At 39.9% G+C, this 20,790-nt stretch overlaps 1 protein-coding gene across 3 annotated transcripts; it reads left to right on the top strand.

The window, feature by feature from the left end:
* Positions 1–318: 318 nt before the first annotated feature.
* Positions 319–20,760, top strand: LOC110372515 (uncharacterized). Of its 3 annotated transcripts, none has more exons than XM_049848782.2 (5): positions 319–577; positions 11,566–11,698; positions 12,024–12,216; positions 16,794–17,027; positions 17,460–20,760. In XM_049848782.2, the coding sequence occupies exons 2-5, from the start codon at positions 11,597–11,599 to the stop codon at positions 17,549–17,551; spliced, it is 621 nt and encodes a 206-aa protein (XP_049704739.1). In that variant the 5' UTR covers positions 319–577; positions 11,566–11,596; the 3' UTR covers positions 17,552–20,760. The 3 variants fall into 3 exon arrangements, with proteins under 3 accessions (XP_049704739.1, XP_049704738.1, XP_021184952.2); XM_049848781.2 differs by having other exon boundaries at positions 320–577; positions 11,566–11,704; XM_021329277.3 differs by lacking the exon at positions 319–577 and adding an exon at positions 5,059–5,189 and having other exon boundaries at positions 11,566–11,704.
* Positions 20,761–20,790: the final 30 nt, after the last annotated feature.

Below are 20,790 nucleotides of genomic sequence, written 5' to 3'. Positions count from 1 at the left end.
GAAGATTTAAACTTTTTGAATGTACAAAACTAAATAGAACTACGAGTATCTATCGACTTCGAGTTTTTTCCGTGAATAAATTAGAATTCTATCTACTAATATCTATCTAATTTAATGCTTAATTATTTCTAAGCTAAACTATGTAGTTGTATTTCATTAACATGCTAGAAGTGAGTTTATGTTTAAGTATCGATGTTAATTTTATGAACAACTGTCTGTTTTAAAATAATGGTTTTTGTTGATCTGATTAAAATTTCGTTGAAAGAAAACTGTATGGTATAATTTCCCCGGTTTCCCGCCACAGCGCGGCGTGTCGCGGCGGCCGGCACAGTGCCGCCAGCCGCCAGCCGCGGCGCATGCGCGCGACACGCACTTTTGTTTACCTTATTTCCACACGACAGTGCTCGGAGTCGCGTCTCGGGATACGTGAATAACAATTAACATGGTTTTTGATTAAAATCACTGGAATATATTGAAAAGTGAGATAATTAGTGTGTGCTGAAAATCAATACATTTTCCTTGCTGTAAGGAAAATATAAGGGATTTGACTCCAATTCTGCGTTGCCGGCTGTGCGGCGTGAGTATTTATTAGAAATACAGTTTAAAATATTTATTGTTAATTTACTATTCATTTACACATAAAATATGCAATTATTGGAATTATTTTCTCAAAATATTTTTAAAGCTCCTGTTCAATCAGAGATGAATCTAAGTGACAGTCTTGCGAAACTACCTATAGTAATATTTACTATCAATGCTTCTGCCTAAATAAAAGGATTACGGACATCGATTTTACTTTTAAAAATCACAAGATCTCCCAGTTTTAGCTTCCAGTCCTACGATACTTAGACTAAGATTTTAAAACATATTCCCGATAAGATTCATATTAGAAATATTTATGACTGCAACAAGTCGCTGGTAACAATAAATAGAACCAGCTGAACTTCAAGCTTTCTGTATTTTGGTAGGTAGGTCCATAACATAATGCGAGCTTACGAAAAGTCAGTACATATGTACCTACCTATAAGCACGGTGCAGATAAAGTGAAGCGGCTTATCGTTATACACTTACCTATGTATTCAATAAATAGTACGGTATGGTGAATCAAATTATGCTTATCTTGTGCAAATGCTTTTTTGCCTCTTCCAAGATACACTAGAGAACATTTTCTTTAAAAACGTAAGTGTTTCCTACATGTAAAGGGGTGATTAACGCAGTAAGTCGCGTGTCGCCGTTAATTCTGCGCTCACCAGCTGTAATTGGGGCAATTCCCCACACGCTTAGCAACGGCTAATATTATGTCCATTTGGCAAAACCAAACACTCACAAGGGGATAGAGGTTCTTTCTGAAAAGAGCAGAGTGATCTTCTCATAAAACTCGCGGCTCCAAACTTTGCAATATGGAAATAATAAAACTTGATAATCAACACATAGAAAGGCCGGAAGCGCTGGAAGCACTGTAGCGATATTATAATTCTTTGAAGGAGTTTCTTTCTATTAACTCCTTAATCATCAATTTGATGGAGTCTCGCGGTCGGGTCTCCGATGGCCGCTGAGATTACCGACACGCTACACCAGCTCATAGCCATTGCTACGGCTGCCTTGAAACGACCTCACCACTTCATATCTGATACCTAACACGAAACCTACCAGACGAATTTCAGCGAAATTATTTGGGGCCACAACGTAATACGCAAATGGTTATTGACAAAGGCACTTCAAGTAATTAACCAATTAACCTCCCGGATTAAAGATTCGGATGTTGATGGGCTCGACAAGGTCGTCCATGGAGCAATATAACAATAACAAGCGAATAGCCCAATTGATGAATTTAGAAATTATTCCCGAATCTGCAATAAGAAAACTTTGTTGAAAGCTCTCGGTTTTTCATAAGTAAAGCTAGGATACTTTTGCTGACTAATGTGACGTTCCTACTAACCTGGGTGAAAATGTTGGGCCTACCAACACGAGACAATTTGGTAGGGAAAGTGGTCATGAACTAACGGAGTGCATTCTTTAAGCAGTAATTTTTATTCTTATTACTTACATCCTGCAGGGGTAACTTGTCAACGTTCGTCAGCAACAGCTGTGTAAAAATAACGAACTCATTTGCATATCTTTTACTTTAATTAACAACCGCACAAATAAATTGCGCCAGTAGGTAGGTGCTCTTATCGGGAACTGCGAATTTTCATTACCATGTCTACATTTGTTCACCGTTGTTGAAAGTAGCTAGGTATAGGTACAGACAGACTGAGGGCGCCGTTTTATTGCAAATGACGTCACTGACACACTGGCCACGTCATAACGCGAGGGGATGCGTATCGAATGCCGATCCGAGAATATTCACAGCCTTCAAGTACCTAGATTTCATGACCTCAAACAACCTATTACCTATAGGAACAGAGATTTGCTAACAGCTCTCGAGCAGCTCTCACTACAAATAGATAAAGTTTGTTTGTGTAAGAATTAGGTAAGTAGTTTCACAAAATACTAATTAATTAACGTTTATCAGACTTTTACTAAAGAATTAACCACAGTTTAGCGCAATTAGGTGAAAGCGTTACTTATCATCTATCGTACTGGCAATTCTGATGTTTATGAGACATTTGTAAAACTGCAGCATTCTGATGTTGTAAGAAATAACCAAGAACTGTTTGTTATTCAGAAACAATTGATATAAAAAGCAATTATCTGTGAGCCGCGATATCTTGAGCAGGGTCGTAACTTAAGAGCCAATCAACAATTAAGTAATAACAATGCTGTGTTCGTCAGCGTGTCGTGAGAAAGTCGTCCACTAGTCGCTCAGTAGCCAGCGCTAGGTAACGTTGCCGCCTCGCAGACCAAACGTTAGTTTTTCTTCACCTATTGTGTGCTAATTAGGGGTCTCGTCATACTGCTATCAATAGAATTCTTGATATTAACTGATATCGGTTTCAAACAGTTGTACTTGATTTGTTTACTTTACATTGGCCTTTTAAAGGGCAAGTGTTGCCCTCCCCTCCGTATTAGATATTTTCCATGTTTGATCTGGGCTATGTAAAGTACTAAGTGAGAATTTATAAGTATAGGTAACTTCTGTTTGTTGCACTATTATTTTAACGTCTTCAAGGGATGTATGTATGTTGGAGAACAAAAATTCAGTGCTTAGGAACCCTTCATACCGCTCACATAAATAATTCTGTAGTGTAGATTATAGAAGCTATTGACTTTGAATGAAAGGAAATATTTTTTGGGTGTTCCTGCAATGTCACACGAGCAGAATAATATTGAATTCAGTCCACGTCATTACAACAATGTGTTTCCTAAATGACACCTACTGGAAGTCTGGAAGGCTAAAGTTATTCTTGAAACCTATTATTAAAGAACGCATGACGAATAGATACGTGATCATACTCCTTTATTTTGTCTGTAGATTACTGCACATGTTGTTTTGGGTGTTTCGTAATTTTTGAGCCTTTGAATGCAGGCTACTGCGTCTGCGAAATCAACATAATATTTCGTATCGATATCAAAAGTTTCCTCATATTTTTTCGATCAAAGGGAATACGTTCAGTCCTTACAATCGGCCTTCAACATAACATAATAGATTGAGGAAACAGCAAGGAACATGGAAGTTCTGGCGTAAAAATTCCAAGTTCCAACACGAAAACACATTATCTACCACTTTAGATAATGCGGCTCATTCCAGTAAAGAGGATTTCCTTCATTGTTCGAAATCATCAGCTAATGCAATGATCTGTCGCCAACATCGCTGATAGCTGTGACCTCCGCGCCCGATACTTAAGCAATCTCGCGGTCATTCCTGCAGCATCATCCACCCACTGAGCGGCGGCGCCCAGCGTCTCCCCGGCTACAACTAGACCTGCCGACTTCGTCTATATTATGTAAGTGTTCACAGATTATGTAACACATAGGCCCGACGCCCAGTAGCGCCTCACCTAATCCAATTACTTAGGCTAACTAGTTCAATACTTAGTGTCGTAATGGACGCTAAGTATATCTGAATAGTTTATGTTGTAGGAAACGCTGAAAGAAATTACATTTGGGTTTTACTAAGCTCAGTGCTAAGCTATAGAAACTATAGATGTCTACGTTTTCTGTAATTACTAGACCGCGCGCGGCAGCTTACCTATTGATAGTTTAAAACCTGGTCTTTCTACCAATTCACGAGCCATCCCTGCGTGATGCATCTCTTCCCTGAAATCCAATACGGTTGACTCGACTATCGCGGAGGATCGGCGCGCGGTGCGCGAGCGCATCCTACTGCATAATTCATTGGCTTTGTTTGAAGCCGCGCCCGGTTCCGCGTGCGCGATCCGCTTGCATTCACCACGATTTATAGCTCATTCATATCGATTACAGCTCATAACTGTTGCTTTTTTATTCAGTCTAAATTATAATAAAAAACCGGTTATTAGAGGATCACAAAATAAAAAAATATTTATAATCGTCTAGCTCTGATATATTGACATCGTAAACATGAAGGACAAAGATACACAATTTGAATATGTAATTCAGTAGTGTGAGATCGTGTTTCATCAATCAGCAACATATTGTCAAAACCCCTCTGTGAGCATACAAGTTAAAATGTTAATACTTATTCGTATTCTTCAATGAAATGTACATGTTAATTGAACCCGTTTTATGTACACGAAGATGTCGTAATTTCCTCTATTACTATGTATTTCACCAATAACCAGTCTTTTTCAGTAAATAGTCGTGCAGCTTATGACCTTGTCACCTTGTTTGAAATATGGCAAACAAGCTGAAAAGAAGCGTCTCCAATGTCCCAAGTTTTTCAAAACATTTATTCTTCTAGATGTTATGTGTTCAAGACTTCATACTGCAACACACGCACGTATCTTATAGACATTTCTGCGGAAACTTAGCAAACAGGCCACCATATCGCAAAGTAAATAAAGTTCAGCAAGCCCACACCTATCCGCTTCCACGAGTTGGTCTATAGAGCAGCTACTTATGTGCGCCATAGGCAGTATTGTGTGCTGATGTAATGGCGCTGAATGAGGCATTATGTGTCGAGGCAGCTGCGAGCTGACCGGACGCGCTATTCAACACAGAAGCTACGCCAATGCTAAAGGGGGTGCTACGTGTATAAAACGTGTCTGTCTGTACTGACGGACATCACTACAATAGCTTGAAATCTGCACCTGTCGCTCACGTAACCGGTATGCACATTTTTATTCAATGAGTAAGACGCATGTGTGTGAATCTAAATGAATTATTGTTATACATGAATGAGATTTTTTAACGATATGCGGATGTTTGGAAATTAAATCAAAGTAGAGCTTACTTTACTAACGTAAACGAAAATGCATTCAGAAAGAAAATTAATGTAAAAGTTACTGGACCTAATATCCGGCAAACCGATCTTTTGAGCCGTTGGAAGTGTTAAGAACTTCGTATTCCAAATAAAGTAATACTTACAAGACCGTTTGGCAGTTTCGGCCAGACACCCCGGTGACCTACTTTCGCATAACTTGGGGTCCCACCTCTGCACCCTGCGCGAGGGGTGGCTGGGGTCAATGACATTGAGTCTGAAGGTCAACGTACCCGAAATCTTGGTTTACTCCTTATTCTTAATTCTAGCGAACATATTAATACCTAATGACCGGTGCTCTAAAATTGAGATTTCTTGAAGTGAGGCACAAATTGCTATACCTACCTTTGCTGGCCATAAGGTAAATAATGTCGTAGGTAAATAATGAATATTTAGTTCCGAAAGAGGTCAGGCAGGTAAACATCCCAGTTAATCTGCACTGAGGATATCTGTATCTAACGAAGATAATTTTCAGCTCAACGCGTTAAATTGTGGCGATACACTCAACAAACGTTTGCGATAATAAACTCAAACAGGACTCATATAACGTTTTATTGAATTTTCTACTACTTGCGGCTGGAAGGAACACAAGTAGGTTTGCAGAACTATTGTCACGGTTCACTTACCCCTATCGATCTCCAATAAGGCACATGACTTCAACCGTGGCATTATTTATTGCGTGCTATAATGACACAATCATATCGAGTGGAGTCTGTCACGGTCGGGAGACTGCATGACTCACTGGTACACCTCTCCGATCAGTCAGACAGCGGGATCGCGAATCAATATTGTTAATAATATAATTATTGTTATGTATTGTAAGATACGGAGGTGGTAAGCTAATTAAATGCGAGTGATTGTGATAGCCTCCAGGGTGTTATAAAGGGATACAGCTTTCAACTTTTAAGTAATAGCGAGAAGAACCGAGTAGTTCTGTAAAACTTTATTCCTTTCATCGTTCAGCAGTAGCAATACCCTCCTATCAGAAAGCTCGCATACGTAAAATTATTTTTAATTAACTTCTCAGAAAGAGTTTAACCTGACAATATTGCAGTAGGTATATTTCCGATGCTCTTTCCATTTATTTTACATGTATATTGATTGGTTGTCCGCTAGTGTCATGCTCCCTGCAGTATCTGACGTGGTCACGGTCCATGGGTGCCGCGGAACGGTGCTGAGTGCGGAGTGCCGGCGGCGGCGCGCCTACGTGCCCACTCAGGCGCAATGTAGTCTCCACTTGTTCATTTACCGATACATAGCGTCTCTTGCCATCAATATCCATAGGCTTTCCAGTGGAATATCAGGAAAAGCTACCAGTAGCAGTTTTGATAAACATTTGTGGATAAAAAGCAGAGGGTTGCAAACTAGATTCAACATAATATTTACAGTAAGTCGCTACTCCTTAAACGGACCCAGAACCTCTTGGTTAGTAATCACTCCTGCGAAAACTAAACCAATGAAGCAATAAAATTCGAAGTATGTAACTCTATCGCCATTGATGTTGAAGGCAATAAAATATGTAAACCTGATATATCTAGCAAATGGTACCCATCGTTCTTACAAATGGTAGTGATTAATATGGGTCATGCATAATGGGCCATACATTACTGCCGAATGGGCCACCGGGCCAGGTGCAAATGACTGCCACTCGCGTTCCAGCTGATTGATACGCGTGACGCGCTGCGTGGGCGCAGGACTCGCTGATTCATAGCCAAACGTCACTTCTATAGATTTGGTTCTGAATCTTTCTTACCTATTGGTTAGAACATCACTTGCAAACCTATATGTCTTCAGTTGACCAGCATAGTTCTTCAAATGATATTCTTTCGAAAATTCTTCTTTATCCCAAGTAGGTATTTGAAGAACTGATTGCCAGTATTGGGACGTCATTCTAATTTTAATAAATCTTTCAAAGAAACGATTTATTAAGATGGATTTTAATTAGTCGAATAATTTATCTTTACGACGATTACTCTTGCTACGATGGTTAGCTGGTTAAATGAATGGTACCTACTCGAGTAAGTCGGAGTAATTTATTGATAGTTAAGTGCTCATATAGTGTCAGTAGTGTTGACACACGTTACACACCTCTGTTCTAATGCAGTCCCCTTTAGGTGGAGGATCGCGACCCAAATTGTTTGTTTGTCGTTTTCGGCCACATGTAATGCATATTAAACAACTCGTTCATTACGCATTCATACAAAAACTAAAGCATATTGCAAGTAAACTCTTTGTTAAGTAAAGTTTTATCAATCCGTAGACACTTTTATTCTAAGCGCCAGATACAATGAGAACAAAAGCTCAGCTTCATCGATAAAATATTCACAGAATACCATCACACAATAAGGGCAAAAACTAAGATAAATTCACAGCTAACTACTTACGCGTTCCTCCTTACCGTTAACTACTTATTGCAAAAAATTAGACCGCAGCCCGCACCGTCCAGTATTGCTATTCGATGTTGTTTTGTTGAAATTACTCAAATCTACCGTTAGTTAATTTTCAGCGTGAATTGTTTATCGATTTAGACCGGAAATATTCCTGGTTTATTTTCTTAAATTATAGTGTAGAGTACCTAAGTAACTAATGTTGAAAAAATATCATCTCAGCTGCTCAAAGTGCAGTCAGAGGCATACCTACATAATATTCTGCCTTATCGTAACTAAGTATAAATTGTATTGAAAGTGAATGAGACTGGCTACTACAACATTTAGCCAGAAATATGAATTATCCATAGTTGTCGAGTGTTGGTTATTCGCGAGCTTATCAGTGTCTACAAATCCTGAGCTTATCACAGTCAAAGTACTTGGGTGTCGTTGAACTTGATGCTCTCGCACGAAAGCGCCGTCACACTGTCACACCGTCGCGCTGGCACGCTGTCACACCGACCGGCGCATGAGCTGGTGCAGATAAGATAGTGTCACTAACTTACAGTACGGTACAGTTTACGTGCAGAACATTTCCCCTTATCTTTGTAGGAGAGGTGTGGCTTCCTTTTCATACTGCAAAAGAGTTGAAGTTACTTGCATTTTTAGAAAAGTTTTTATAACTGGAAAGTGATCTAACGTGTCTCAACTCTGAATCTTGATAAATAAATCAAAGTTATTTCTTACCAAAGTTCCCTTTTACGTCCTAACATAACATCAAGGAAGAAAACCGCGGTTTTATTACAGTATCCAAGCGTGGTGCATCAAAGCGCTTCGTAATTAAAGATGCACCGCTAAGTGGCATCCAGTGGCGGTGTACATGGCAGCGGAAGAGTCACGCGGGTGTCACTTTACAAACGTCGCGGACATCCACGTACAAACTGACACACTTACATACATCTCCAGATAGTTATAGTTACGCTGCAGCTACGTCGGGAATGTGGGCCATCTCCACTTGTTTAGCTGACTTTGACTGCAAACTGAACGAGTAACTGTGTCATGATTCAACATATTCAGAGCATCCATAAGTCATAGTCTTTACGTAACTAACAACAAACTGTGTGATCGGTTTCATGCGGCGGGCGTCGTGATCCCTCTATGTTGCAGCTGTTAAATTGTACGCAATCATTTTCCACAATCTGATTTAAATTAGCCGAGTTTCTTTTTGTCTTGATAATACTCAGATGGAGGACCGGTAGTTTCACAAAAAATAGCCTGAAATAGAGGCACTTCATCATGGGATGACGGGGTCGTAACTTTACAATATTTTATCTGGTGAAATAAAACTTCGATATAACTATCAGCAGCATCATAATTTTGTAAACTTTTCGAATCGTTTTCTAATAAATTTCAAGGTGAACAATATTTTTAGTTTACGACATCTATCGGCAGTACTTTATTGATGTTTTTATAGGTTTGTGAGTGGATGTTGTGGTTTACAGCCGGTCCTTGAAGCTGCATTATCTGAAATCATCGCATCACTTCGTCTAGCCACTTAACATTGTCGTAAATCGCATTCACATAAAAAGTTCAGCCGGAGCTGTTACCAAGCTCTGCTCACTTGTGATGAGTACGGCTTTATCTATTCAACACGTTCGACTATTTCGCCTAAACCAGAACATTTTCAAATAGAATTATTAGGATCCCAAGACAATTTATAATGATTCATTTGTCCTAAATATTCTAACTTACGCAATATTCAGGCAATATTTTCAACTGTGCTGACCAACTGAAATAATAGTAAACGTTTTGCTTTTCAGCCTAAATAGCAACATCATCGTTCACAATACATATGATTTATTGAAGCATATCTTTCATCGTGTTTACAGGATCGTTAGAAGCCGTTTGTTTACTATAACGTTGCAAACATTTGGCTAATATTTACAACGATTTCACAAAGATCTTTGTGAACGTAAACACACAACTCGGACAAACCAATTTGTGCTGGAATACAATTGTAGAATAACTGACATCATTACTGGAGAGTTTTTCTCAATAGTTTTACGTGATCGGTTAACATTTCTGCGGGAAGTCGATCGAAGGCCGAGTTTTTGCCGTCGATTGGTCAACAGCCAACAATTTGTCTCGGATGGATTCCCACAACGAGGACCTACTGATACTTTATTATTCCTGTCTCCTGTCACGTTGTTTTTTTACCTACTGCAGTTTTTATTGTTTGACCGTGAATGGTAGACGTATTAACCTAGCTAAGATAATTCTAGATTGAACCAGTATAAAATATAATGTTGCATTGTTGTACAATAGAGGCTCAATCATGCCATTACACATTAATTACTTCATTAGGTATACCTACTATCATTTATGTGTTTGAATTTAAAATATCGTATGTGCATCTATACTGCATGCAAGTGTTTGATATAGTGAGACTCCTTTACGGAGTAACGGCGCGGTGTCAAACTGTCGGGAACAGTAATCCGTGGGTACGTGCGAGCGGACACGTCGGGCCCTACACCACTGACCCAATAACGGACACAATGGACACTCGTAGTTCATGGCCCTTATTTAGTTCATAATAGAAATTCAAAGAAAATTATTTCGATAGGTGATTGATTGAAGGAGGATATGAAAGACCTCTCACGCGAAGGCGGTGACTCAGAAAGTGAAAACATTTATGTAAAAGAAAATCGACTAAGTCTTCAAGCTTAGAACTATTATTTAGAGTGCTATCTTGAGCGCTATTACTTGTGTGTTTGTTAGCATAACTATGAAATCCATGACCTGTGTTAAGAGAAATTCCAAAACTTTACAAAAAAATTGTCACGGAAAAATAGTAGAAATTGAAGTAGGAATTGTCATGTAGCTCAGTACCTCATAGTATCAAGCGAACTCTCCCATGGCTGCTGCCTGACGGCGTACTAATCGCGTAACGTTTCCAAGTGGTCGGCGAGTCGCACGCGCCGCGCATGCCTAAACAACTCCCATGCATATTGTGCACCGTGCATCGACACCATGTGCAACAGAAGTGCTACTACGGAAATAAGACAAAATTATATCTCGCTAAATACCCTTATCGACAATATCCTACTAGCTGGATAGCTTTGTATAGAAACTCAAGCTTTGCCTTGAGAAGTTTGAGCAAAGAGAAAATTCTAACCATAAAGTTCATAACGTATATGTCTAGCATGTGTGTGGCCATGGTTCTTCTTTTCTAAAACTGTTTGTCGTGACGCAGAATACGGTGTACCCGAGTAATACAGCCATTTGTACGACCGGCAGGCTTGTTGGCTTCGCTCGAGTGCTAAATATTAGGTTTAATAGTTATTGCAAGTCGGCACTGCGACGAAGTTTGCACTAACGATTATATTATGATCCCATTTCAATTTTACTGTTATGTCGTAAGCAAAGCCAGGACCCACATTGTGAAACTAATTCTTGTATATGTAATCGGTTTGATTTATGACAATGCATATAATTTAGCTCTGAGATCATTTTGAAGTAAACTCACTGTGGCCCGCAGCAATCAATCTAATTCTAAGTAAATCTAATAATCAGTTCCAACGTTTAACACATCACTAGAGTGAGAGTGATGAGTTTCACTTTGTATGTCTTCGTCGCTTTCATTCTATAAGTCATTATTACCTACTACTAGCAAATTAGTGTATTCTGGAAAAGTACTTTTGATGTTCTTCTGCAAGCGCCTCTCTGATAAATGAAAGTCAATACATAAATTAAATACTTGCGATGACTTGAAATGCAATATGAGTTGGTCTAAAAATTACTGTTCGTTTTATGATGCTTAGTAATGGTTGGTAAAATAATACGTTTTGTTTGTGTCAGCGTGTGGTGCTTGGGCGCCGCGAGCGATGGTATGGTGTCCTGGCGGGCGGGGGTGCGCGCGCGCCTGTGCGCCGGCGCCGCGCTAGCGCTGCTGCCGCTGCTGGCCGCCGACGTCGTCTTCCGAGTACCTGAAGTACTGGTGAACCATGCTTTATTACTACCTGCCTGATGGGATTCTCGTTACCACCTTATAAAACTTTGAATGTACTCTTTTTCCACTCATAAATGCAAATGTGAGTTTCTTTTGTAACTTACGGTTTCTCACTAAAACGGTGGAACCGATGCGATACTGCAGAAGGAATTGATGGAACCCTGGAGACGCATGTCGACGTATACACGACGTAACAGCTCGTAGAAAAGTCATAGCGAAGAATTATTTTTTCCCAAGAAACACAGCATATGCTTGAGGTGTTGATGTGTTTTAGCGGAACACTAACCTATATGTACCCCGGCTGCAGGTGCGTCACGCGGCGGCGTCGCGGCCGGTGGGCACGGGGCGCGCCAACGCCTCCCGCGCCAACGAGTCGGAGCCCTGGGGCGCCGGCGCCAGCGACGCGCTGCTCGAGGTGCGCTACGAGGAGTACTTCGTGGAGCACGACGTCTCCACCGCGGACGCGCGCCGGGCCGCCAACACTCTCAACCTTGATGACGGTATGTACCTAAACATCATTCTGGACGAAACCCAAAGGTATGCTTCATACAGATAAGCTTTGAGATCAGAACATTTCCGCAACTCTATAGAACTACTACACTCCACGGATAACTAAATCGACTAACCAACAACAACCAACATGATTACACGAATAATCCAGTACATGGCAGTCTCCAAAGTACTAGTAACTCGATGAGCCAGCCATTCCGCCATAAAGTGAGCGAAGTAAGTGACGCAACGGCAATTGCTTGAGTTGCTCCAATTAAACACATGAGAATCGGACCCACTCCCGCATGCGGGGACAAGCGCGACTACTCACCGCAGGATTGTTACCACATAGTGTACTGTGCAGTACGATATACGACTTCATTAAAAGCTTTCAGAGGTTTCACTAATTGCTTGCCTAATGACGTAGGTGTTGAGCGAAGTTTCACTTAGACGAAACTTTTAATGAAGACTGGCAGGAACTTAGGAAATTGGTTTGTATTGATACAACAAGTAAACGTGAGTCACAATGTTACACTGTTTAATTAATGTGATGAAGGATGATATGTGAATATTTGCGTCAGTTTGGTGTCAAAAGATAACTAATCGAGAGAGATTTCTTCAAATGTTTAATTGGAAAATATTTCTCATTTATCTAGTTAAATTCACTGCAGTGAAGTTAATCTCCCAATCAAAGCTATCTGGGCATCTCTCAAGTTGATATCTGATCCGATCTAGACTTCAGACGAACGTAGGCGTTTCATTATCCAGTAGATAGACTACTGAATGAGTAAGCTTCTAACCAGCAGTATATTGTAGGAACAGGTCTATTTATAGGCATGACTTCCATTAATTGATCCTCTGAAATGCTCCAATATTTAATTGATGGTAAACTGACTGATCAATGGAGTGTGTTCAATTCAATTGATGTTTATTGCATCGCTATTGTTATCTTGTACTCTATCTGACAGATTCCCACAGTCGATCTAACTGGATCTTAAAATTTGGAAGACAGCCATTAATGACTGGCTGGTAATTTGCACACGATGCATCTATCATATTTCATTTTAATCAACATTATCCGGTGGTATTGTTCGTATAGTCGCCACACAACACACATGAGATAAGAAGAAAATTATCTCGAAGACAGAACTCCCATAGTGGCGCCAACAATGCGCCATAATACGCGACGTGCGGTGTAGCGATTACCTGAAGATGATCCGTCATTAACGTCATCTGATACGCGAGGACGCACGTCCACACGCTGCTGTTGCCTGCCGCGGTCACTGTGTTTAATGCAATTCTTTATTGCAACTACTCAGGAACGAATCACAAGTAGCGGTGGGATACTGCACAGTAGCGAGTCCTCCATTTGCTATAAAACAGCTACCACCTCTTTTTGCATAGAGCACATGACTGAGATATTGCTACAATCTATGCATTCTGTCCCTATCGATTTCCTTACAATAATTACATGAACCAGATCTGATGACTTCGAGTACAATACAACATGGAAATGGACATAGATAGCTAGGTTTCCGGGTGCAAGTCAAACCGCCACCACTGCTTATATAACGCGGTAAAGAGATCGCAATCTGTTGCATTTTGCAAGTGATCCCACTCTCTGCGGATAAGAGCCATCATAACAATTTACAATGAATGAGTCAGTGGTATTTGAGTGATTGTCACGCTGGCGACTAATTAGTGGGCGGCGATTAGTTTAGTGCGATCCACTTGGATGAGATGTTATCGTCAAGCCAACGTTGGGGAATTAGGTGTAAAGTGCAATTCTTATGTATGCGTGTGACTTATTTCTTTAGGTTTGGAGCTCAAGTTACACCAGTCTGAAATAGAAAAAGTATATTACACGTTTTCGGAAAGAAAATCCCGGAAAATAAAATGCAATAAGATCATCAACAAAAACTGAACAACATGCTTTGCTATATTTTTTCATGCAAAACAGTTAGTACTTCTTATGACATAGGCCATGTTTTATCTTTGCTTTGATGTTCTTGAGTTTTCATAAGAAAAATTACCAACTCTTAACATTTCTGCCGAACCAGACCATCTGTCGTCCTTCACGAATCTAGAAACCTAGACTGACAGCTCTTTGATGATTTATTTTCTATCGTAAACTTATCTTGGTCTGGATGAAAGAATTCTTTAAAACGGTTAAAATGGTTGTCTTTTGTAGAATTTGATTGGTCGTTTGTTTCCTCTCACAGTATAATTACGTCCTCTCCAAGGTTTTCACGAGAACTGAACACGTAATTAGTGAGTTTTCCTCCGGTTAACAACGGTGTATTTCATGCACTTGCACACCATGATATGAATTAAGTTGGTGCTGAAGGCCGGCGGGCGGGTAATGACGGAGCCCGCAAGGTCCGGGGGTGGAGGCCCATCTGTCACCGCATTGTCCACGCCATTGTGTCGCCCTGTGTCAATGTTACACTACGCATGGTGCAGTGCGCACATGTACCTGTTTACATCATGTGCACTTTTATATATCGATGGTGTAACACGTCACAAATGAATAAGGGTTTCTATTTTCTGTTCGCATCGTATCTTATAAGCACAGTTGTAGCCTAAAATTTGCTAAGTACTACTCTTGTTTCATATCATCAGAAACAATAACTTCTTATACAAGGAAAGTAATCAGCAGTCGTTCATCTGAAGGTTTCTACCTTTTATTACGCTTCCAATCTTCCTTACGTATCTTAAAGCACCGCCCCAACGATCTGCAGCGCAGGTATAACAATACGGCGTACATACAAATTATGTTATTAATCCGAATGAATATTGACAAAGGCGTGGTCGACATTACTGCCTATGTTGTAGAGCTATGTAAACACTATGGTCACAGGCTATTGGACTTGTGTCGATGAATTAGTGAGGGACCTTCGATTAGCCGTCACGGCTTGACCTTTACGCCTCAATTATTCAGACTCCACGGTAAGAACGGTTTCTTTTTGTGGTATTTCAATAAGCTTGAAACATTTTAGGAAGTAGCTATTAGCTATGAATACTATGCCTGAAGCCACAAAGTAACATTCGGATTTGTTTATGTCACCTAGCGGTTTTTCAATTAGTCTACACGTCATTTTACTTGAAATGAAAAAGAGTCCTGATAGTATTAAAGTATGCTAAGCACCAGTACCCGTAAAAATAAAACAGTTAGGTACATCACAAACTATTCGTCAAGTGAATTAGGTCGCCTGAATCAATTGCTGCTGAGATCAATTGCGTCATAACTGTGGTTCCCTACCGTGTTGCGTTGGGGGCTCTTGCCGGCCGGGGGTGCAGGCCGTGGGGTGCAGGTGTCAGGGCGTCTAGACCTGCGTGGCAATGAATCAATACGCGCCGGCCACTGCACATGCGTCGCCGGTGCCGCCGCACTCGGCCGCTGCACCGCGCCCGGCGAGCTGCACGCAGGTAATTTATTACCATATTTTATCACCCTTCAAGGGCAATACTAATTCTACTTAATCTTACTTGTTGCTAATTTAATATTCAGATTGATGAACAGCGAGATCTAGATCAATAGTTTTCAACGTAAAGTTTTTTGCGTGTATTTTGACCGATCGCTTGCGTCGTCATTTTTGCGTCTCTCATATTTTTTAACTAAGTATAGCAATAGAAGTCTTTATGATATCCTACTGTGTTATCCTACACTATTACATACATACTCCCAGTAAATTGCATGACTAGAGCACAAAATAATTAAGGTTATTTTTGAGAACTCGTCGTACGTCGATGTGTCTTGAACAGTCTGCTCAAGTCGCTGTGTTGTCTACTTGTTGACTTTGCAGTTATTGAGGTTCGCCGATTAAAGCATCAATACTTGCCAACAGAACTGCAGCATAAAGCTTCAGATTACTGACTTCAAATAAACAGACGTTGAAATATCTCTACGTTGGGTACGTTCCGTACGTTATACTATATTTCTCTACAATCGCTCATATTGCGTTTTGCAATGGCTAAAAAGAAACTATTGTTAATGTAACTCAAGTTTTTACGTTTGATTGTGTTACCTACATGCGTGTTCATTAGGATCTGCTGTTGCAATTTGCTTTAGTTTTGTGACAAGTAGGTACTGAATACATATCGTACAACAATAGGTTCCGCCGTTAATGTGTCACAACCCTATTCTAGCCGCTATTGTCCGCCTGTGACGTAACGTTGCATTCATCGTGTGAATAGTAACTAGCTTTGTATTCACTATTCGAATTGTCTTTTTTTTGAACGATTTGACTAAGTATACCCTATCTTATGGGGATAACTGCAATCACTTACAATGGGAACTTTTAAGATTTAATCACATCTAATCAGCTATGTTCATCTTTATTATCTGCTCGGTTATTCGAGTAAAGGCTTCTCCATTTTTCTTTAACTTAAACAAGAAAAGAATTGGTCACCATTTTGGTTCTACGACGGATTATCCAGAAACCTTGACCTCAAATGTCGAACCTTTTGACATCAAGGCTTCACAATATCTGTAGTATCCAAAGCTCATGAGCCCTGGCAATGGTTCGGACCTGTACATGATGTAGCAGCGATAGCATGACTCATTGCGTTGCGTCTGTGTGTGCAGTGCCGGCGACGCGGCCGGGGTGCGGCGCGTGCAGCCAGCGCGAGCTGGAGTACTGCGAGACGCGCGTGCTGGCCGACCACTGCTGCTGCGAGCGGCGCTTCGTGCGCGAGCCCTTCCCCTGGCTGCCGCACTCCTGCTACGTGGGCGCGCGCCGCTGCCGCCCGCTGGCGCACGACTGCGCGCAGTACGCCCGTCTGCGCGACTGCTGCTGCTACAGGAAGCTTGCTGAACGATGTAACTATACTTTCTTAAGATTCCAAGTTCTATAGGTTACATAGCAGGCCTTTTATAGTCCCACTGCTGGGCACAGGCCTCCTCTCACACGGAGAAGGGTTGAGCATTAAGCACCACGCTTGCTCAATGCGGGTTGGTGATTTCAGACTTTATAGTCCAGGTTTCCTCAAGATGTTTTCCTTCACCTTTTTTACCAGCCATTGGTGTCTAAGATATACTACGTACTTAGAAAGTAGGTACACACAAACGTAGAAAAGTTGCCCTGGTACTTGTCTGACCTGGAATGGAATCCACACACATACATGAGAGGTTTGTGCTTTACCCACTAGGCCACACAAGTTCTAGAATAAATAACAAAATTGACAAATCAGTCAGGCTCAGAAAAACGTACACCTATGGAAAGTTAAAACATTTTAACGTGTCTGTTTCCAGGGAAGGGCATCCTGTCGAAGTCGACGCGCGTGGGCGTGAGCGGCGTGTCGCTGCTGCTGCTGTCCATGCTGCTGTTCGTGGCGTACCTGTGACGGCAGCTGCCCCGCGCCGCGCCGCCCCCAGCGCTCGTCTGAGGCACGCGCTGCTCTCCTCAACCACCAGTCAACCTGTGGACCTCTCTGTTCCGATTCCACATGTATTTACCCATTAAAAAGAAATTTACGTGCAGGAGCCTGACTAGCTCTTTCTTCAAAAAAATTTCTATTTTTGTCGACGTCATTAAGGTGTTTCTAAGTATTTATTATGAATGATTGGTACCTAAGTATAGCTTCTTACGTTTGATGTCGTAGAACATAGTCAAACTTGTAAACGCACAGATTTACCGTAAATATGTATCTCGACACTCGGTGTTGGATCGAAAATGTCACCTCACTAGTTTGATTACACTCACTAAACCAAAATCATAAAGCTATATTATAATGATAAAGATAGATTCAATAGAATTAATTAATTAAATGTGAATATCAGTTAACGCAATAGCGTCTAAAGTTTATAGAGTAGCAAATAGTTCTAAGAATTAAGTAAGTATATGAGAAGAGATCCATTCTCAGTGGCGATGACCAGCATAAACCTTTAGTAGTAAGTACCTAAGTACAGCAGAAAAGCATCGACGTTTATGAATTTTAATTTGACTTAGCATAGGCAACATGAAAAAAAGCACCGGAATGTATCCACACAAGTACAAGCATTAATATAAGTGTCGATGTTAGTTGTCTGTCTGTCTGTGCGTAGCCTTGTTTGTATCTCATCAGACGTAGCTTAAGATACACTGAGCTACACCCGCTACCTGCAGATAGGAACCGTAGAGAGTGCACTGCGCACGCGACGCAATAACTAATACTTACTGATAAATAACATAGCACATAAATAGCTAAAATAAATAAGGACTTGCTTGATAAGTACTAGTTCAAAATCTCAAAAAACATGATTTCCTGTATCAAATTACCCATATCTGAAACCCTTATTTATTTGGTTTTTAACGGTACTGTTTAACTTCTATGAATTCCTCTATCGACGAAAACACATTTCCTATCATCAGTTGCGTGTTTAATCTTGTATCAAAACAGTTTGTTTTTTGACTAAGTGCAAAGCTAACTTATTCTGTAATCTCTAAGCTTTGGGTTTGATTCGGAACTGAGATTTAACACTAACATACAATATTTCGTGTACCTAACCATCAGGAATAGGTACCTATACCTAATCGGCATTCGATTTGTCTATCGCAGTGGAAGAGATTGAATAATATAAAATGTTAAAAAGATTAATCATGTTTTTGACAGCTAGCAGTGACATCAAGCAGTGATAAATCTCATTTCGGAAACCAGACCAACTGTTAATAATATAGCAAGTAAAGATATAATATAATAGTTAGATAGGTAGCGTTAAAAACAGATCATCATGAGATCTTAGATTATACAAGACATAAACGGGGAATCTGTAGTTTGTACATGTCGATGTTAAATAATAAGATATTGCTAACTAAGTACCAAATAGACGAGTTTATGAAGCATCTTTGTAAATACATGTAGAGCGAACGATGCGTATATATTCGAGAAATATGTATAATAGATTAAGTACCAAATGTTTTGTCTAAAATGTTCTTGATCAATGGTTTTAAAACCTACATATATATCTCACTTTAAATCCCAATAGGCAACTAGATAAAATATAACAACTAGGTTACCTACCCTTGTTTTATGAACCGGAAACTAATAATCTACAGCAAAATTGAGTGTATTTGATTCAGTAACGTATCGTTTCAATAGCTAACAATTTTTTATATTTTCAGCTAGACTTGTAGTTAGAATGGCTATAAGCTATTAGAATAGCAAAAATACGATATTATGTAAATACAATACAAACACAATATGACAGAAAGTCAATAGTTTGGCAACAGTTACTGTCGCGTCGCCTCATAACGCACTAGCCATAATATATTCAATGAATCTTTCTACAAAGTATTAAAATATTTACGAAATACTGCGTTACCATCAACACGCGTACTAAGCATCATTGTATTGTCAAGGCAATGTTCATAAATAAACTACCAATATCGATTTTTCTTAGGCATTGTATGGAAACATTAAATCCTGACTTTACCGTCAATATAAAAACTTTGCGCCACTCACACTTGACAATACAATGGCTGCCGAGGTAAGCTTATTAACTTGTATCGTAATTTATTGTAAGCCGACATTGTACATATAGGAGTCGTGGACACACCACGCGATAGTGTAGGCTGTACCTAGTGCAGGTCTAATTAAGTTAATTAGGAAATAATACGGTGGAACACGTGACATTTTAACCATTTTCTTGTGACGGCACACGTGGGCACCAAGTTTCAACTCATCATCTATTGATGTAACCACTAGAGACCACCAGAAAAACACACAGGTAAAACAGCTACACACAGTTTGGTTAGTGTACACGCAGTCAAAACAAATCTGTCATGTATAAATGCAGTTTTCAGTTTGACGAAGCTTGGATTTACATAATAAACCTGTAAACCACACAGGTATTTGACATATTTAGCGAAATTATTCTGGGTAAGTTCAAAGGACAAAAACGGTTAAAATATCACGAGCATTCCAAATTAACGAGTAAGGATAAGCAATTGTATGTACATATAACAAAAGAAAAATCGCGATAAATAGAGCTTACTAACTTTAAGTTATTGTTTGCAGCCAAAGGCTCTAGTTGTAAGTCAATGTTCATTGTTTTAGAGTTTTATTTATTTACTTTCTTGTTTTGTGTACGTAGTGTTGTGTCTTGTGAGGAGAGGGTTAACTGAAAGATACCTGAGGCAGGGGTCAACTGACCGTTGTCACTTGTGGAGTGTGAAAGGTTTAAAACTTATTTTTATAGATCTTCTTGTGAATGAATGAATATATTTTGGTCGCTGTAAGTATAAGCTGTATTTATATTTAATGATAAAGTACCATCTTACTACATCTCAAAGATATAGTAATAGAGCATAGCATAGCTAAGCCGGGCGTACCCAAAGAGCTCATAAAGAAACCTAGATGTAAATAATAGTAACTAGTGAGTAAGTGTTCAGCTCATGACACATCAAACATATTCTAAAGCCATGCATTACATTACCGCGTAGTCTATGTATGTATGTAGTGAACATAACGTTATATCGTAAGCATCACATTATGTACCCCTCGGTGTTTCATCCGTAGTGACACTTCATAGAAATGTCTATCGATGTGAGTGAAATAAAAGTTACCAAAATGGAGTCTTGTTTTATTGAACTAATAACTACATA

The sequence above is a fragment of the Helicoverpa armigera genome, chromosome 20 (genome assembly GCF_030705265.1).
Source record: "Helicoverpa armigera isolate CAAS_96S chromosome 20, ASM3070526v1, whole genome shotgun sequence".
Taxonomy (NCBI): Eukaryota; Metazoa; Arthropoda; class Insecta; order Lepidoptera; family Noctuidae; genus Helicoverpa; species Helicoverpa armigera.
The sequence above is the reverse complement of the archived record's forward strand: the minus strand, read 5'-3'. Positions and strand labels throughout refer to the sequence as shown.

Bases quoted from the DNA above. Each gene is read 5' to 3' on its own strand.
- LOC110372515 (XM_049848781.2), top strand. From the start codon at position 11,597: ATGGTGTCCTGGCGGGCGGGGGTGCGCGCGCGCCTGTGCGCCGGCGCC. The intron at 12,217-16,793 runs GTATGTACCTAA...CTGTGTGTGCAG, and splicing joins CACTCTCAACCTTGATGACG to TGCCGGCGACGCGGCCGGGG. The intron at 17,028-17,459 runs GTAACTATACTT...GTCTGTTTCCAG, and splicing joins CAGGAAGCTTGCTGAACGAT to GGAAGGGCATCCTGTCGAAG.